Source organism: Lolium perenne, chromosome 3, assembly GCF_019359855.2.
Source record: "Lolium perenne isolate Kyuss_39 chromosome 3, Kyuss_2.0, whole genome shotgun sequence".
NCBI lineage: Eukaryota > Viridiplantae > Streptophyta > Magnoliopsida > Poales > Poaceae > Lolium > Lolium perenne.
The window spans coordinates 104,957,554-104,970,456 of NC_067246.2; the positions used below are offsets into that span (position 1 = coordinate 104,957,554).

Genomic DNA, 12,903 nt, shown 5'->3' on the forward strand with positions numbered 1-12,903 from the left:
GTTACATGTTTGCTTGCTGCCATCTTTATTTCAGATTGCAATTACTACTTACAATCATCCATATTACTTGTATTTTACTATCTCTTCGCCGAACTAGTGCACCTATACATCTGACAAGTGTATTAGGTGTGTTGGGGACACAAGAGACTTCTTGTATCGTAATTGCAGGGTTGCTTGAGAGGGATATCTTTGACCTCTACCTCCCTGAGTTCGATAAACCTTGGGTGATTCACTTAAGGGAAACTTGCTGCTGTTCTACAAACCTCTGCTCTTGGAGGCCCAACACTGTCTACAGGAATAGAAGCGTGCGTAGACATCAGTATGCAAGATAGCACATTGCATCAGTGCACTTCTGAAGTAAGGTAAAGCCCCACAAATCTGTGCAATCTTGCTTGGCCATGAAGTACTTGTCGAGGTCCTTGACGCCGTGGACAATCTTCAAGAACAACTCCTTGTTCATCCTAAATCCGGCGCCAAAATTCCTTCGGCGAATGAGTCACATCGTCGTTGAAGTAGTCGGCGTCAAGCAGCATTGCGTCGGCTTGACGATGCCGATTGATGTTCCTCCTCTTGCCTGGCTTTGAGCCGCCGCGCCGAGGCACGACGAAGAAAGGCTGGCGAACGCGCAACATGCTCATCAGAATCAGCTGCTGCTGTTGCCGCCGAACAGCCTGAGCGTTCCGCTCCTCCGTGAACAGCTGCACCATCATCTCGTCGTCGCTGTCGATCGCGGCAATCAGACGAACACCTTGCGGCGGGGCAGTTGTGCCGTGGTGGCGGCGAGCTCTGTTCCGGGCGAAACAGCGGCCGCCGGTCGAGGGGGTGGCGGTCGTGTCGATGGACGGGCGGACGGCGGTTCCTAGACAGGTGGCGGTGTCTATTGCAAGTGGGGGCGCGGCGGCGATGGTGACGGTGGCGATCTGGAGGGGTGGGAGTCGGCTCAGGCGTGGGTAGGAGGTGGGAAATCGGTGCGTCTGGCTGCTAGGAGGAGCCCACACACATTTTCTGACGTGCCGCGAGGCGCCGGCGCGCCCGATTCGCGCCCTTGGCCAAGTAGCCGGCACGGGGATGCCGGTGATTCTATTGGGCTCGAAAACTAGTCGGCACCGTTTGGGACGCACCGGTGCGAGCCCATTTTCGCCGCCGGCTCCCAAAACGCTATCGTAGCCGCTATGGGAGTTGTTGGTGGAGATGCTCTAACTCGTTGCAAGTAGTTGTAATGATCAGGTTGTATGGTTGACAGCGTTCTGGTAAAAAAGGCCCACATTATTAGGTGATATTTGGTGGCTGAATGAAAAATCACGAGGCAATGGCTTGACATGTTGGTGGCACAAGGGCAACGGATGCCAGTGGACGCACACCTTGTAAACTGTTGGCAGGGGCCAATCTATAAAAGTTCAATGCATCTTGCCGCTCCCCGTTTAACAAGGGTTTTCTAAATATATTGAACGTGGATGTAAACTATATGCCAAATGAAATCAATCCATATGCATGACAATAAAACTGAGAGTAAAATACATCGTTGGTGTATGTAACCAAATAATCAAAATATGTTGTGGGTCTCACTAGTTCTCAGTCGATTGAAGACTAACTTAGTTGAGGACTAACTTAGTTCTCACTTCTCGGTCAGATAACGTCATCGAATTTTAGTCGCAGTCACGATTATCACGAATCAAAAAAAAAATCTAACAGTTTGGAAATATTTTTCCACATGAAACATCACTACAATTGAAAAATGTCATTTGCAACCTACATTGCAACAAAAAACTTTCAGTTACCCAACTTACAATTAAGTGCACGAATCACGATATGAATTTGATGATATAAAGCTCAAGCGAAAACTAAGTTAATTCTAAGCTAGCCGGGAGCCAACAAAACCAATCGTCTACAATGGCCGGTCTCGGTAGCGGGTTGTAATTTATTTGTAGACGCGGCAGTTGCGCCTGTGGAACCTATTTCTCACGCCATGTAGGTTGGAAACGCTCCGTATTCGGCGACCAATCCGGTGCGGGCGATCGGTCGTGCCTCTAGCGCGTGCCCTCCCGTAACTTGGTCCACCTTCTTCTGGCCCACTAGCTGTCCGCTTGATTGCCCGGTCCGTAACTTGGCCCAAGCCAGTTTTGCTAAAAAAAATATTTAGATAGAGGCCCGCAACATTGCCGCTTTATTTCTTGTTAGCTTCTTTATTTTTGCTAGAACCACATGATTTTATTGTGGTAATCGTTTGTTATTTTATTAAAATAGATTATGTTTTGTTGTTGTAAATGAAACTGGAGCAAAAAAATGTTGGTACAAACACATGGTTTTTTGTTGTATTTGTTTATGATTTTTATTAACATATTTGGTGATTTTTGTTGTAAATCATTGTCAAACAAAAAATTGTTAATTAATTATTTATGGCATTGCTTTTTAAAAATAATTTTATTGTAATAGTTCGTGATTTTTGTAAATATTTAAGAAATTAGTTCCTCAAAAAAAAAATATTTAAGAAATTTTTTTGTTGTGAAGGAACCTAGAGCAAATATTGTTAAATAATTATATTATTGTAATAGTCTGTGATTTTTGTAAATATTTATAGAAATTTTTTGTTGTGAAGAAACCTAGAGCAAATATTGTTCAAAAAATTATATTATTGTAATAGTCTGTGATTTTTATAAATGTTTATATAAATTTTTGTTGTGAAGGAACCTAGAGCAAAAAATTATTATTACCCACTTGTATTTGTAGCATTACTTTTTAAAAATATTGGGATGATTTTGTTGTATACGCCTATAGTTTCAGTGAAGTGCACTAGACCGCGTGTTGATTTTAGAAAATTAGAGGGGGTAAATGCAAATATTGTTGTGGCTGTTTTTGGACGTCGGATCGGGATCCAATGACGCGGAGGGCAACCGATTTTTCTGCACAGATCGGGCGACTGAGGGCTAGCGTTCGCCTTGTAGGTTTCAGCAATGCAAATATTTTTGCAAAAAGCCCCTCAAACATTTGCCCCTATTTTCTTCTTCCTCCTAAATTCGACCCTCCGCCCGAACAAATATGCCCCTGGACTTGCTAGAAATTACGTTCGAATGCCACCGCACACACCCTAGGGAAGCGGCGGCGGCTGCGCTTCTCCTCTCGCGACACGGCGCCGCACTGCGTTTCTCCTACCGCGACCCGGCGCTGCCGCCGCCAGCTTCGCCCGACGGCCTCCCGCTCCCCGTCGGCCTCTAGCTTCGGCCGGAGCTCGCCCGAAGACCTCCGCCTCGGCCATCAAAACTCTTCTGAGTCCCTCAATGCCGCCCCCCTCCGCCTCCGCTGCCCGCTTCGCCGCCCACTGGGTTGTCGACGCCCTCGCCGGCGACGATACCCTCCACTTCTCCGCCATCGAAGGTAACACTATACCATAAGCCATCCTCTGCGTATTCCATCCTCTTCGATTTCTCTGTAATTATCTCACCTAGGGCTATTGGGGCTCATCCACAGCGTTGGTGGGCGTCTGGCCGGAGTCCCTCGCGGGCGCACCGGAGGCCACACGGGAGAGGGTTGCGCTCCGATGCCTGCAGGAGGTCGCGGAGGGGGCGGCGCTGGCAGGGGGAGAGAGGCTTAGGGTTGATGCCACCCGCTCTTGCGAGGAATTTCTGCTTGAGCTAATTGGACAGGTACGTAGCCCCTTCGTTACCAAGTCCGTTTTGGTGGTTCAGAACTTCAGATTTACCTCTGAATTAATATTCCTGTGAGTGATTAATGCTTGTTTCGGGTAGAAATGTATGGCATGTTTTTTGGTAACATTTCTGGGACGGCAATATATTTAGGTAGTCATCAGTAGCCGTTTGGCTCAAAATTGAACTAGAGTTCTCAAAATGAACTAGAACAGGGATATTGCCGGGATCCCGCTTGACACCTTAACCGTTTGGTTCCCATAACAATTGCAATTGTATTGCTGTAACCTGTAGGTTTATTACTCCCTCCGTGATACATCCAAATTTTGACAAAGTTGAGACACTTTTGGTGGGACGGAGGGAGTAGTTTCGATGGTTAGTAATTAATATTTGGTAGAATCATGGGTGAGACAGTAAAATGATATGGTTTAAGTTTTGTCTAGAATACACAACAGCATGCCTATCATGCATGATGTGCTTAAACTTCGAGGTGAGGGTTCGGGGGTTGAACAACAGAGAGATGGAAGTTCTGTTCATACTCACAGGCTCATGGATTTTGTATGCAGTATCCAGTTGCAAGCTCCTCTCTCTGTGTCACGATGAGTTGAAAGAAAACACAGAGAAGTAAATTAGGGAAGTTAGTGCAATTTGCATTTCACAATAGAGGTGATTTCGTATTTCCAGCGTTAAGATATACCCCTCTAATCAAGAAAGAGTATTGGAATTTTGTTGTGGGATATTCAAAGATCGTAATAAGGTGATTGAATTTAAAAGGATGACCTTGTTCACATGATTTCATAAGAATAATACTCTTTACGACCATGTGTCAGTGTAGTTCCGTTATGATACTGGGTGTCAAGCATACACACAGTCATGTTTCTGTAAGCAGAAAATGAAAGGTGGACAGTGCAATAAAGAACATACTGTTCCTGAAATGTACTAGTTGGATTAAATCTTGTCCAGATCATGGTGCAAACATGATTGGAAATCACAATCTTGATTCATTTGTTTAAGAATGCAAATCATACCCTCTTTCAGGCTTGACTAGAAGGACCTGTCGCGCCTTGCCGCGCCCGTTTTTTGTTCACGGTGTGTGTGCATAAAGGCTGTAATTTGGAGTTCAACCTGGTTCCGTGAACATATATGTATAGAATTTCATTATTTTAAGTTTCATACCCATGAAGATGTGGAGTCAAATTATCTTTTCCGAACCAGCTTTACATAGATAAGATGGAGTTTTCTAGCAAAGTGTTTGGGCAAGAATAATCTACAACAGTGAGAAAATATTAAATAATGAAAACCTTGTCTATAATAAAAAAATAAGTAATCACTAATGTTGACCAAACAGCTAGAAAATGTGAACTTGGAAGCGTAAGACGCCAGGCAATTAGTAACAGTTGCCGGAAAAAGACAAATGGATAGTAGAAGGCAGCTGTGAGGGTGAAATATGAAATTCTTTGTGTTCTGCATCGCTAGGACCATATATTTTCAAACCATTTGTAAGAATCTTTTTATTAGCCAGCTGAAAGAAAAAGTGTGATCAACCAGAAGAGATACCTTTATCAAAAGTACTTCTAACAATGACTTGGAACTAAAGAAGGTCATAAAAGAGATTAAATCAAATATACCCAGGAAGCAATATTTTCCCAAACGCTCAATGCTTCTAGCATTCAGGCATCACATTGATATGAGCAAAAGCACCTTTTCACAATGTCTGCAGTACGATTCTAAAAATGAAGTTCCCTGCTGCTATTTAACCTTGCGCTCTTTGCAAGATCTTTGTGGTAAAGTTCCTGTCACATGAAAATAAACCAAACCCGTCGTGCAGAAGTATGAAAATATGGAATTTAAGGACAGAGAGGTACCCCTCTTACCTGCAGGCTACAGCCTGGATCATCTCTTGTTTTTGTACTCAGTAGTCTTGCGAGACTTTAAACCTTCCACTCGTCCCACGTGAGATCCAGTCTGTGATAAAGTTTCTGTTCAATAAAACTAAACCACTTGCATCATGCAAAAGTAAAACAAATATATAGAACTCTAGGAGGGGAGTACCTCTTATTTATAGCCTTGATTATTTCTTGGTTTACATACTGATTAATGCTGGCATGCCACGAGAACTAAGCTGACCTATGACAAATACATTCGGTCCCTGAGCAAAGGTAATTGAATCAATAGTGGATACTCGGTGGCCAAATAGTACTATTTTGAACCATTGCTTGTATTACATCATGAAACACAGGTTTAGTTACAATCATCCTTAGTCAGCTCCAGTGCATCAGCAGGAACTGATCCATAATGGCTAGGGTGTCGTTCCTATTGGTGGCCGCGAGAGCTCTGGTAGCCGCAGTGAGAAGCTGCCGCTAGCAAAGCGGTGCAACCTCACAATGTGAGTCTGCTAGCTCCTCTCCACATCCAGTGCTTGTGGGTGCGCTCATATATGACTACATCACCCTTATTATACTGTACATAGAGGAAAAAAATGGTAGAATCCAGATGAATACCCCTTCTAAAATGCGAGATTTCGAGAGGCCTTTAGATGTTAAACAGGGCAGCAATATCATGTTAATTTTTTAAAACAACATGTTTAGTTGCTTATGCACTTGGGCCAACAAATATGAATACAAGTATGCAAGCATTGTAAATATACTATCTGCACCAACAGTGTTGGCCTCTTTTAGAGTAGAACTAACTAAATTAGAACTTTGTTTTGATTTATTTTCGTATTTCCTGGTGACCATCGCTGCAGTAAAGTGTGCATATTCTTTCTCAATAACATCATCAAACAACATTCATCTTTTATATTTTCAAGTAATTATATCCCACGAAGTCAAACTGGTGAGGAATTTCATACTGCAGTTACATTAGAAAGAAGGTGAAAGCATCCTACAAATAATACCCCGTAGCATGGTGTTGTGCGTATTGCCTGGAGCTATTAATAAATGAATCCTACAACATGCCGCAATCTATCCATTTTAAATATCATGCTTGACGTGTAACTTTCACAATGCCCGTAGGTGTGTCATAATGCCAAAATACTATTCCAGGTTTGCACACAATTTGGAAAATGATAGGTAGACATTTGAGGTTACAGATCTAATATCTCTTAGATGACAAACGGCAAAATCCAGTAGCAGTTAATATGACCCAGATGAACAACAAACAATGACTACATTTTGTCTGCTAATCAAGAACAAACCAGCGGCCACCGTGGGAGCAACCACATTCATTTTCCTAGGGAGCTTACAGCTCTTGGAACACGTATCAATTATCATGAGTCATTTCCATGCCAGTGCACCTTTTCACAGTTAAACAGAGTAAGAAACAATGGTTTTTATAAAGCTGGGTTCACTGTGATGCTCATGCAAGAGTAGGATCCAGTTATATTTGATGTCCGATATATGTAGGTACTGGCCGATTCATGCTGGGATGCAGCAACAAAATTGGTTTCAATACTGTGATTGATTCTTGTACATGGTCTGCAGCATATCCATACGATCGAGTCCTTAGGTTTCCGAAATAGTGTAATGGAAAAAGAAGTGCTTCGAATCATTGCTATTTGACTCGGACCTGTTCTGAAAAAGTCGAGGTATTTCGAATCCCCATGAGGTGAGCGGTGCATTTTCTTTTTAACCATACATTTACATGTATCATTTGGAGGCCCTATTTGTGCGTAGTTTCAATAATTGAATCCAGCACAAATATCAAATTTTCAGGGCCCCAGCTCTCCGAAAAAGTGGATTACAAAACGCATATAAAGAGGCAAAAAAAATTGTAAACCCATCTAAGATGAGAATATGCAGTTCATGCACATTGATTAAAAATACAGTCACATAGAATCGATTGGGGGAGGGGGAATTGCTCCTTCGAAGTGGGAGATCCAACCTACCACTAGAGTGCTCCTTGTGCCAACCGGGTGTACAGGAGGAAGCGACCAACATCAAAGATATCAGCACAGGCGCCGTTGCTCGGCTCATCGGCGAGTGGAGGAGCGCCACATAGGTGCAGCGTGCATCAGCGGCCGGGGACGTGGGGATGCGCTGCAACCAGGACGTCGTAGATGGTGAGATTGAGAGCGCGTGGGGATGCAGCACAGGGCGTGGGAGCCGGGTCGGCGGCGAGGCCGAGAGGGAGCGGGGATGCGGAGGCGGCTTGGCGGCGTGGCTGGGAGCGCACGTGGAAAAGCAGAGCGGGGGATATGGGGGATGGGGGTCGGCGGCGTGCGAGCTGGGAGGCGATGGGAGGTGGTGGGGAACGTGGATTGAAAGGCAGGGGACAACAGAAATGAGCGACACCTCTAGCCGCGTGATACAACGAGAGCGACCAGAGTTTTTCCTACCTGTGGGGCCCGCGAAAGGGACAAGCTGCTCGCCCAAGAGCGCTGGCAACCCTGGGAGCTTAGAGCTCTTAGGGATTCTTCCAATGGAAGTGTATCCATTGCAGTTAAAAGTTGGAGATGACATGCTCCACTATACATCAATTGATCCCATGGATGCTTCTCGTTATTTAATTTTGTATTTCTTCATTGGTGGTAGAGTTATGTTTTCGCTGATTCATTCAAGTGGTCGTGTCTCGTGACAATAGCAACAAGAGAAGACTTTGTGTATTATTTGTTGTATGTAATAACATGTGTTTATTAAGGGACTCAGAATTGATGGCTACAATCTAAAAATTGTGTCTCAAGTCCTGCCAGCAGACATTACCTTAGCAAAAGGGTATTCTAGCAAGTTATATGTTTACGATGTTCCCAAAGATCAGAACAGAATCACTCCACACGCATATGTTTAAACTCTTCAATTTGTGCAAGGAGCTGGGAGCCTGGGATGCCGCACCACATAATATGCATGTTTCTGATGGTTTCACTTTCTGGTGCCTTTCATGTGATTAAGATCTTATAACTTGACGAAACAATCATCATACGTTTTTTTCTGTTTAATTTGCACAATGTAATACATGCTAGTACAATTTATTTAATGCCCAGATGTTTTTGAGGTTTGCTTTACATGGATGCAACTTTTGCAGGTTGGTAATTCAGAAAGCTTAGAGATGGATATGCTTCCACATTTTAGTGATATTCAAAAGTTCATACGGATCAAGATACCAACTTTACTGGAAACTTGTTTTGAGTTGGTATGTCAAAAATGTTGATCAAACTAAAAATAAAAATGACTCGTCTTCGCATATCTTTGAACTGTTTGTTTTATGTTCAGCTTAGAGAAGTGAACCCAGAGATCACATCTGTGGTTGCACCGTCCCCAGTGGAGAAGAGTGCCAAGAACAATGTCAATGACAAGTCATTTTGCAGTATCAGCCGTGATCATGTAAATACTGAAAAGCATGGGTGCCCTAGAGATAGTTCTGATCTTCAGCGAGTGAACTTAACGGTTTTTGTCAATGCAATTGACACAAGAGATGTGCAGAAGGATCCAATGGAGCCAATTCCAGAATTAAACGAACCATCTACATTATCCAGTAGACGTTATGATCAACCTCAAGAAAATACTATTGACTATAGAGACATGCCCATCACAGCCGAGCCTGCTTCAGCTACCTGCAGTGATGCTTTGCTTCAAAGTAGTACTGAACTTCTGTCAAAGAAGGATGCGGTGGAGACTACCATGTCCCAAGAAAAGAGTCCAACTACCAACCTTCAACCACGATCCTGTGGAGACAAGTACCAAAATCCATCCCACAACAATGACGGAGAGAGACCACACAATGATGGCATCGACATTCAGTCATCAAAAGATCTCAGCCATCAAGGATCAACCATGCAGTCTACGGTGGCTCCAGATTCGAATAGAAGCACTGATGCCCTACTGACATGTACATCTGAAAAAAGCCACTTTCCCGAGTTTGTTGCTGCAGATGATACAGTGATGGTTGCACAACCACTTGGCAGAAAAACTAGGAATTCGCTGCAACATGACCATGGTGAGAAAGCAAGTCAAGATCTGGACGAGGGCAGTGCCAGGATTCAGCTAGTGGAAAAGTATCCTGGTCATAATGAACTGAATCTTCAAACTGCAGGTGCTGTACCTTCTGTAAGCTGCTACGTGGCTGTTCAAGAAGATAAATCTGAAACGAACCATCCACAAGAGGATGCTACAGATCATTCTGAAATGTGTGCACAGATGAATGGTGATAAGGCTAATCTTGGAGTCAGTTCTGCTGACAAAACTAATCCAGCAATACGGGTTGATGGAAACATCTTGAAGAAGAATACATCCTGTGGTGGTCAGACTGCTATAGATTCTCCTTGCTGCAATGTGACTGCACATACTAAAAGTTTGGAAGTCAATTCTTTATCCGAGAAGAATGCAGAAAAGAATATGGCTGACAGATCTGTTCCAAGCTCTCATAAGGATGGAAATAAAGAAGGAACCAAGCAAGCTGCAAACAAGAAAATCATGGGGAATGCTGTGGTGGAAACATCAAATGTGCATTGCTCTGATGACAGTTCCAGTGGCTTAGCAGCTACTTGTCTTCTATCATTGATGTGCAATTTGCCTTCCTCTACTCAGGATAGAGATGCCGATGGTTCCATCGAGGGATTTAGAGAACAAGATTTGTGCATAAAATGTGGTAAAGATGGCCAGTTGCTGAAATGTAGCAGCTGCGCATTAGCCGCTCATGATAGCTGTTTTGGTTCATCAGTGACATTTGATGTTTCTGGCAAGCTATGTTGCCCTGTGTGCTTCTATACTAAAGCTAATGAAGCATATCAAAAAGCTAAAACAGCATATTCGAAAGCTAGGAAGAACCTATCTGCTTTCCTTGGCACGAAGCAACATGATGAACAATTTACTGGAAAAGAACCAACAGCCGCCTGCAGCAAGTATCACTTGAATGAAGGTAATACATCCAAAAGTCAGGGTAACAGTCTATCTGAAGCAGACAATCTTTCTCTTAAAGATGAAGAACCTGTTCAGTGGAGGAACAAGCAGAGAACAAACGACCCAAGTGATGCTTGTCACGAGGAGGATCAGTTAAATGGGTGTAATACATCGAAAAGGCAATGCGACGATCAGTCTGAAGCAGATAAGGATGAAGAACCTGGCCAGCAGAGGAAGAAGCAGAGGAAAAATGATACAAATGATGCTTGTCCTGAAGAGGATCAATTAAATGGGTGTAATACATCCATAAAACAAGGTAACCATCAGTCTGGTGACCTTTCTCATCAGGATCTAGAACCTGGTCAGCATAAATCAAATGCGACAACCGATACTTGTACTGAGGAGGTAATCACTGAAAATGCATCTCTTGGTCTGAATTCTGATATTGCAACCAATAAAGATTGTGTACCCCACTATAAAAGAAGACACATTCACGTCGCAGAGCATGGACGGCCTGTGGAAAATGCAAAAGCCCATGAAGATGGCAATGGCAATTCATTTTATGAAGTACAACATTCATCTCAGAGTAGATCCAGTCCTGTTACCAGTCAGAATGTTGAGGCTGACAAACATGATGGTCGTACAAATTCTCACGAATGTGAAAATTCTGATGAGATAGAAGCTACGTCTTCAAATGATTCTCGCAAGCAGTCATCGCCCCCTTGGCGAAACATGAGACACCATAAAGCAAGGTTGCAAAAAAAGCATACAGTGGTATCACATAATTTAAAAAAAACATTGGGATGCCAGGATGAGCACATGCCTTCGCCATCGAAGAAACGGAACTATGCACCCAAGCGTTAGTAAGTGTTACAATGAGGCTTCATAAGCACTTTTTTTTCCTGATCGTATTCTTTGGAGTAATGAAAAATGTGTGTGAGACTGGCTAAATGACATTAAACATTCTTCTTTAGACTAGTGATAAATAATAAGGTGAATGTTTGTGGGATCGAACCTACCTAGTTCCATTGCACTTTCACAAACAGTCTATTGCTCGAAGTTTTTAGTTTAAAACCATAGATAGTACGGTCCTAAGTAGCTTCGAGGTGGTCGAAACTTTAGGAGACTTTATATCTCTGGAGGTAGTCGCGCAAGTTGTCATGATATTGATACAAGGGAAAGTCATCCTCTTTGTTTATGGATAATTTCAAATTCACTAGAGCTGTTGACAACGCATGGTTAGAATAAAGCTATATCTGTGATAGTGATGTTAGATTGTAGTTAACTAAGTATGGTACTGACTGCTACATAGCTTAATGCATGTTCTTATTTCTAAGCAGTTTTGCACAGGCACAATTGCGTATCACTCTGGTTGCATGAGATTGCCCGCGTTAAAATAATTGGCATTAGATTGTAGTTAACTAGCGTTTTTTAGCATAAAATTTGATTTCGTATGTCCTAGTAATTGTGATATTTTCTGTATTTGAAAGTGTACCATTTCATGATGTCTGATTTTGTAATTGCAAAAACTGAGCCATATCTGTCTTGCAGCTCTAATCCGCTTGCACCAGGAAGGCGCTCAAAGCTCTGTTGGACGGAAGAAGAAGAGCAAGCTTTGAGGGTAAGGATACCTCAGACTGTATTTACTGATGATTAAATCTCGCACTATCTTTTCCTGATTTTTCCTAGTTACTAATGTGTATGTAGTCATGTTTCTGCTTCTGTACTTACACCATTTGCAATTCTGATTCAGGACGCAATGTTAAAATTCACCCCAAAAGATGACGGGGTCATTCCCTGGATTCGGATACTAGAATATGGCAGTGATGTGTTTCACAAGACACGCCTCCCGAGTGACCTGAGAGTCAAATGGAGGAACATGAAGAAGAAATCATAATCCTGACACTGACCATCTGGCACTTAATGCAGTTATTTTGCCATGCTTGCCTAACCCTTTGTTCACCTCTTTGAGCTAGCTCTAGTCCATCCTCTTGTAAGACTGTATATAGTTCATGATGTTGGCTTCTGATCTCTGATGCTGGGTGAAATATGTAGATTGCAACCCGCTAGGGGCCCTTATTTCTCTGTTTGTTTGTTGTTGTGGTCATAAGGCCATGTTTAAAGACTGTATTCTTTTCCGGCAAATAAACAGGAGAAATGCCTCTATACAATGTTTGTTCGTGCATACACTATCAGGATCCCAAAGCAGATTCTTCTCATTTGAGTTTCAGTATCATGGCTCTGCGTACTGGAGAAGATTCACAGCCACTTCTATTTGGTTTCTCGGGCGGCTTCGAGATTCCAGGTTTCTTAAGCTCTAAAGAATGGAGGCCATGGAAAACTTTGGCTGGAAACCGAACAACCACTACATGTTTCCATCTGTTTTTCTCTTTTGTTTTTGAAGCTTTATCACACTTACCATGTGGCCC

General features: G+C 42.9%; 1 protein-coding gene across 1 annotated transcript; it reads left to right on the forward strand.

The window, feature by feature from the left end:
• Nucleotides 1–3,057: 3,057 nt before the first annotated feature.
• LOC127342065 (uncharacterized) lies at nt 3,058–12,661 on the forward strand. Its single transcript, XM_051368001.1, has 6 exons — nt 3,058–3,372; nt 3,466–3,641; nt 8,661–8,768; nt 8,849–11,337; nt 12,026–12,095; nt 12,228–12,661. The coding sequence occupies exons 1-6, from the start codon at nt 3,276–3,278 to the stop codon at nt 12,369–12,371; spliced, it is 3,084 nt and encodes a 1,027-aa protein (XP_051223961.1). The 5' UTR covers nt 3,058–3,275; the 3' UTR covers nt 12,372–12,661.
• The last annotated feature ends 242 nt before the right edge of the window (nt 12,662–12,903 follow it).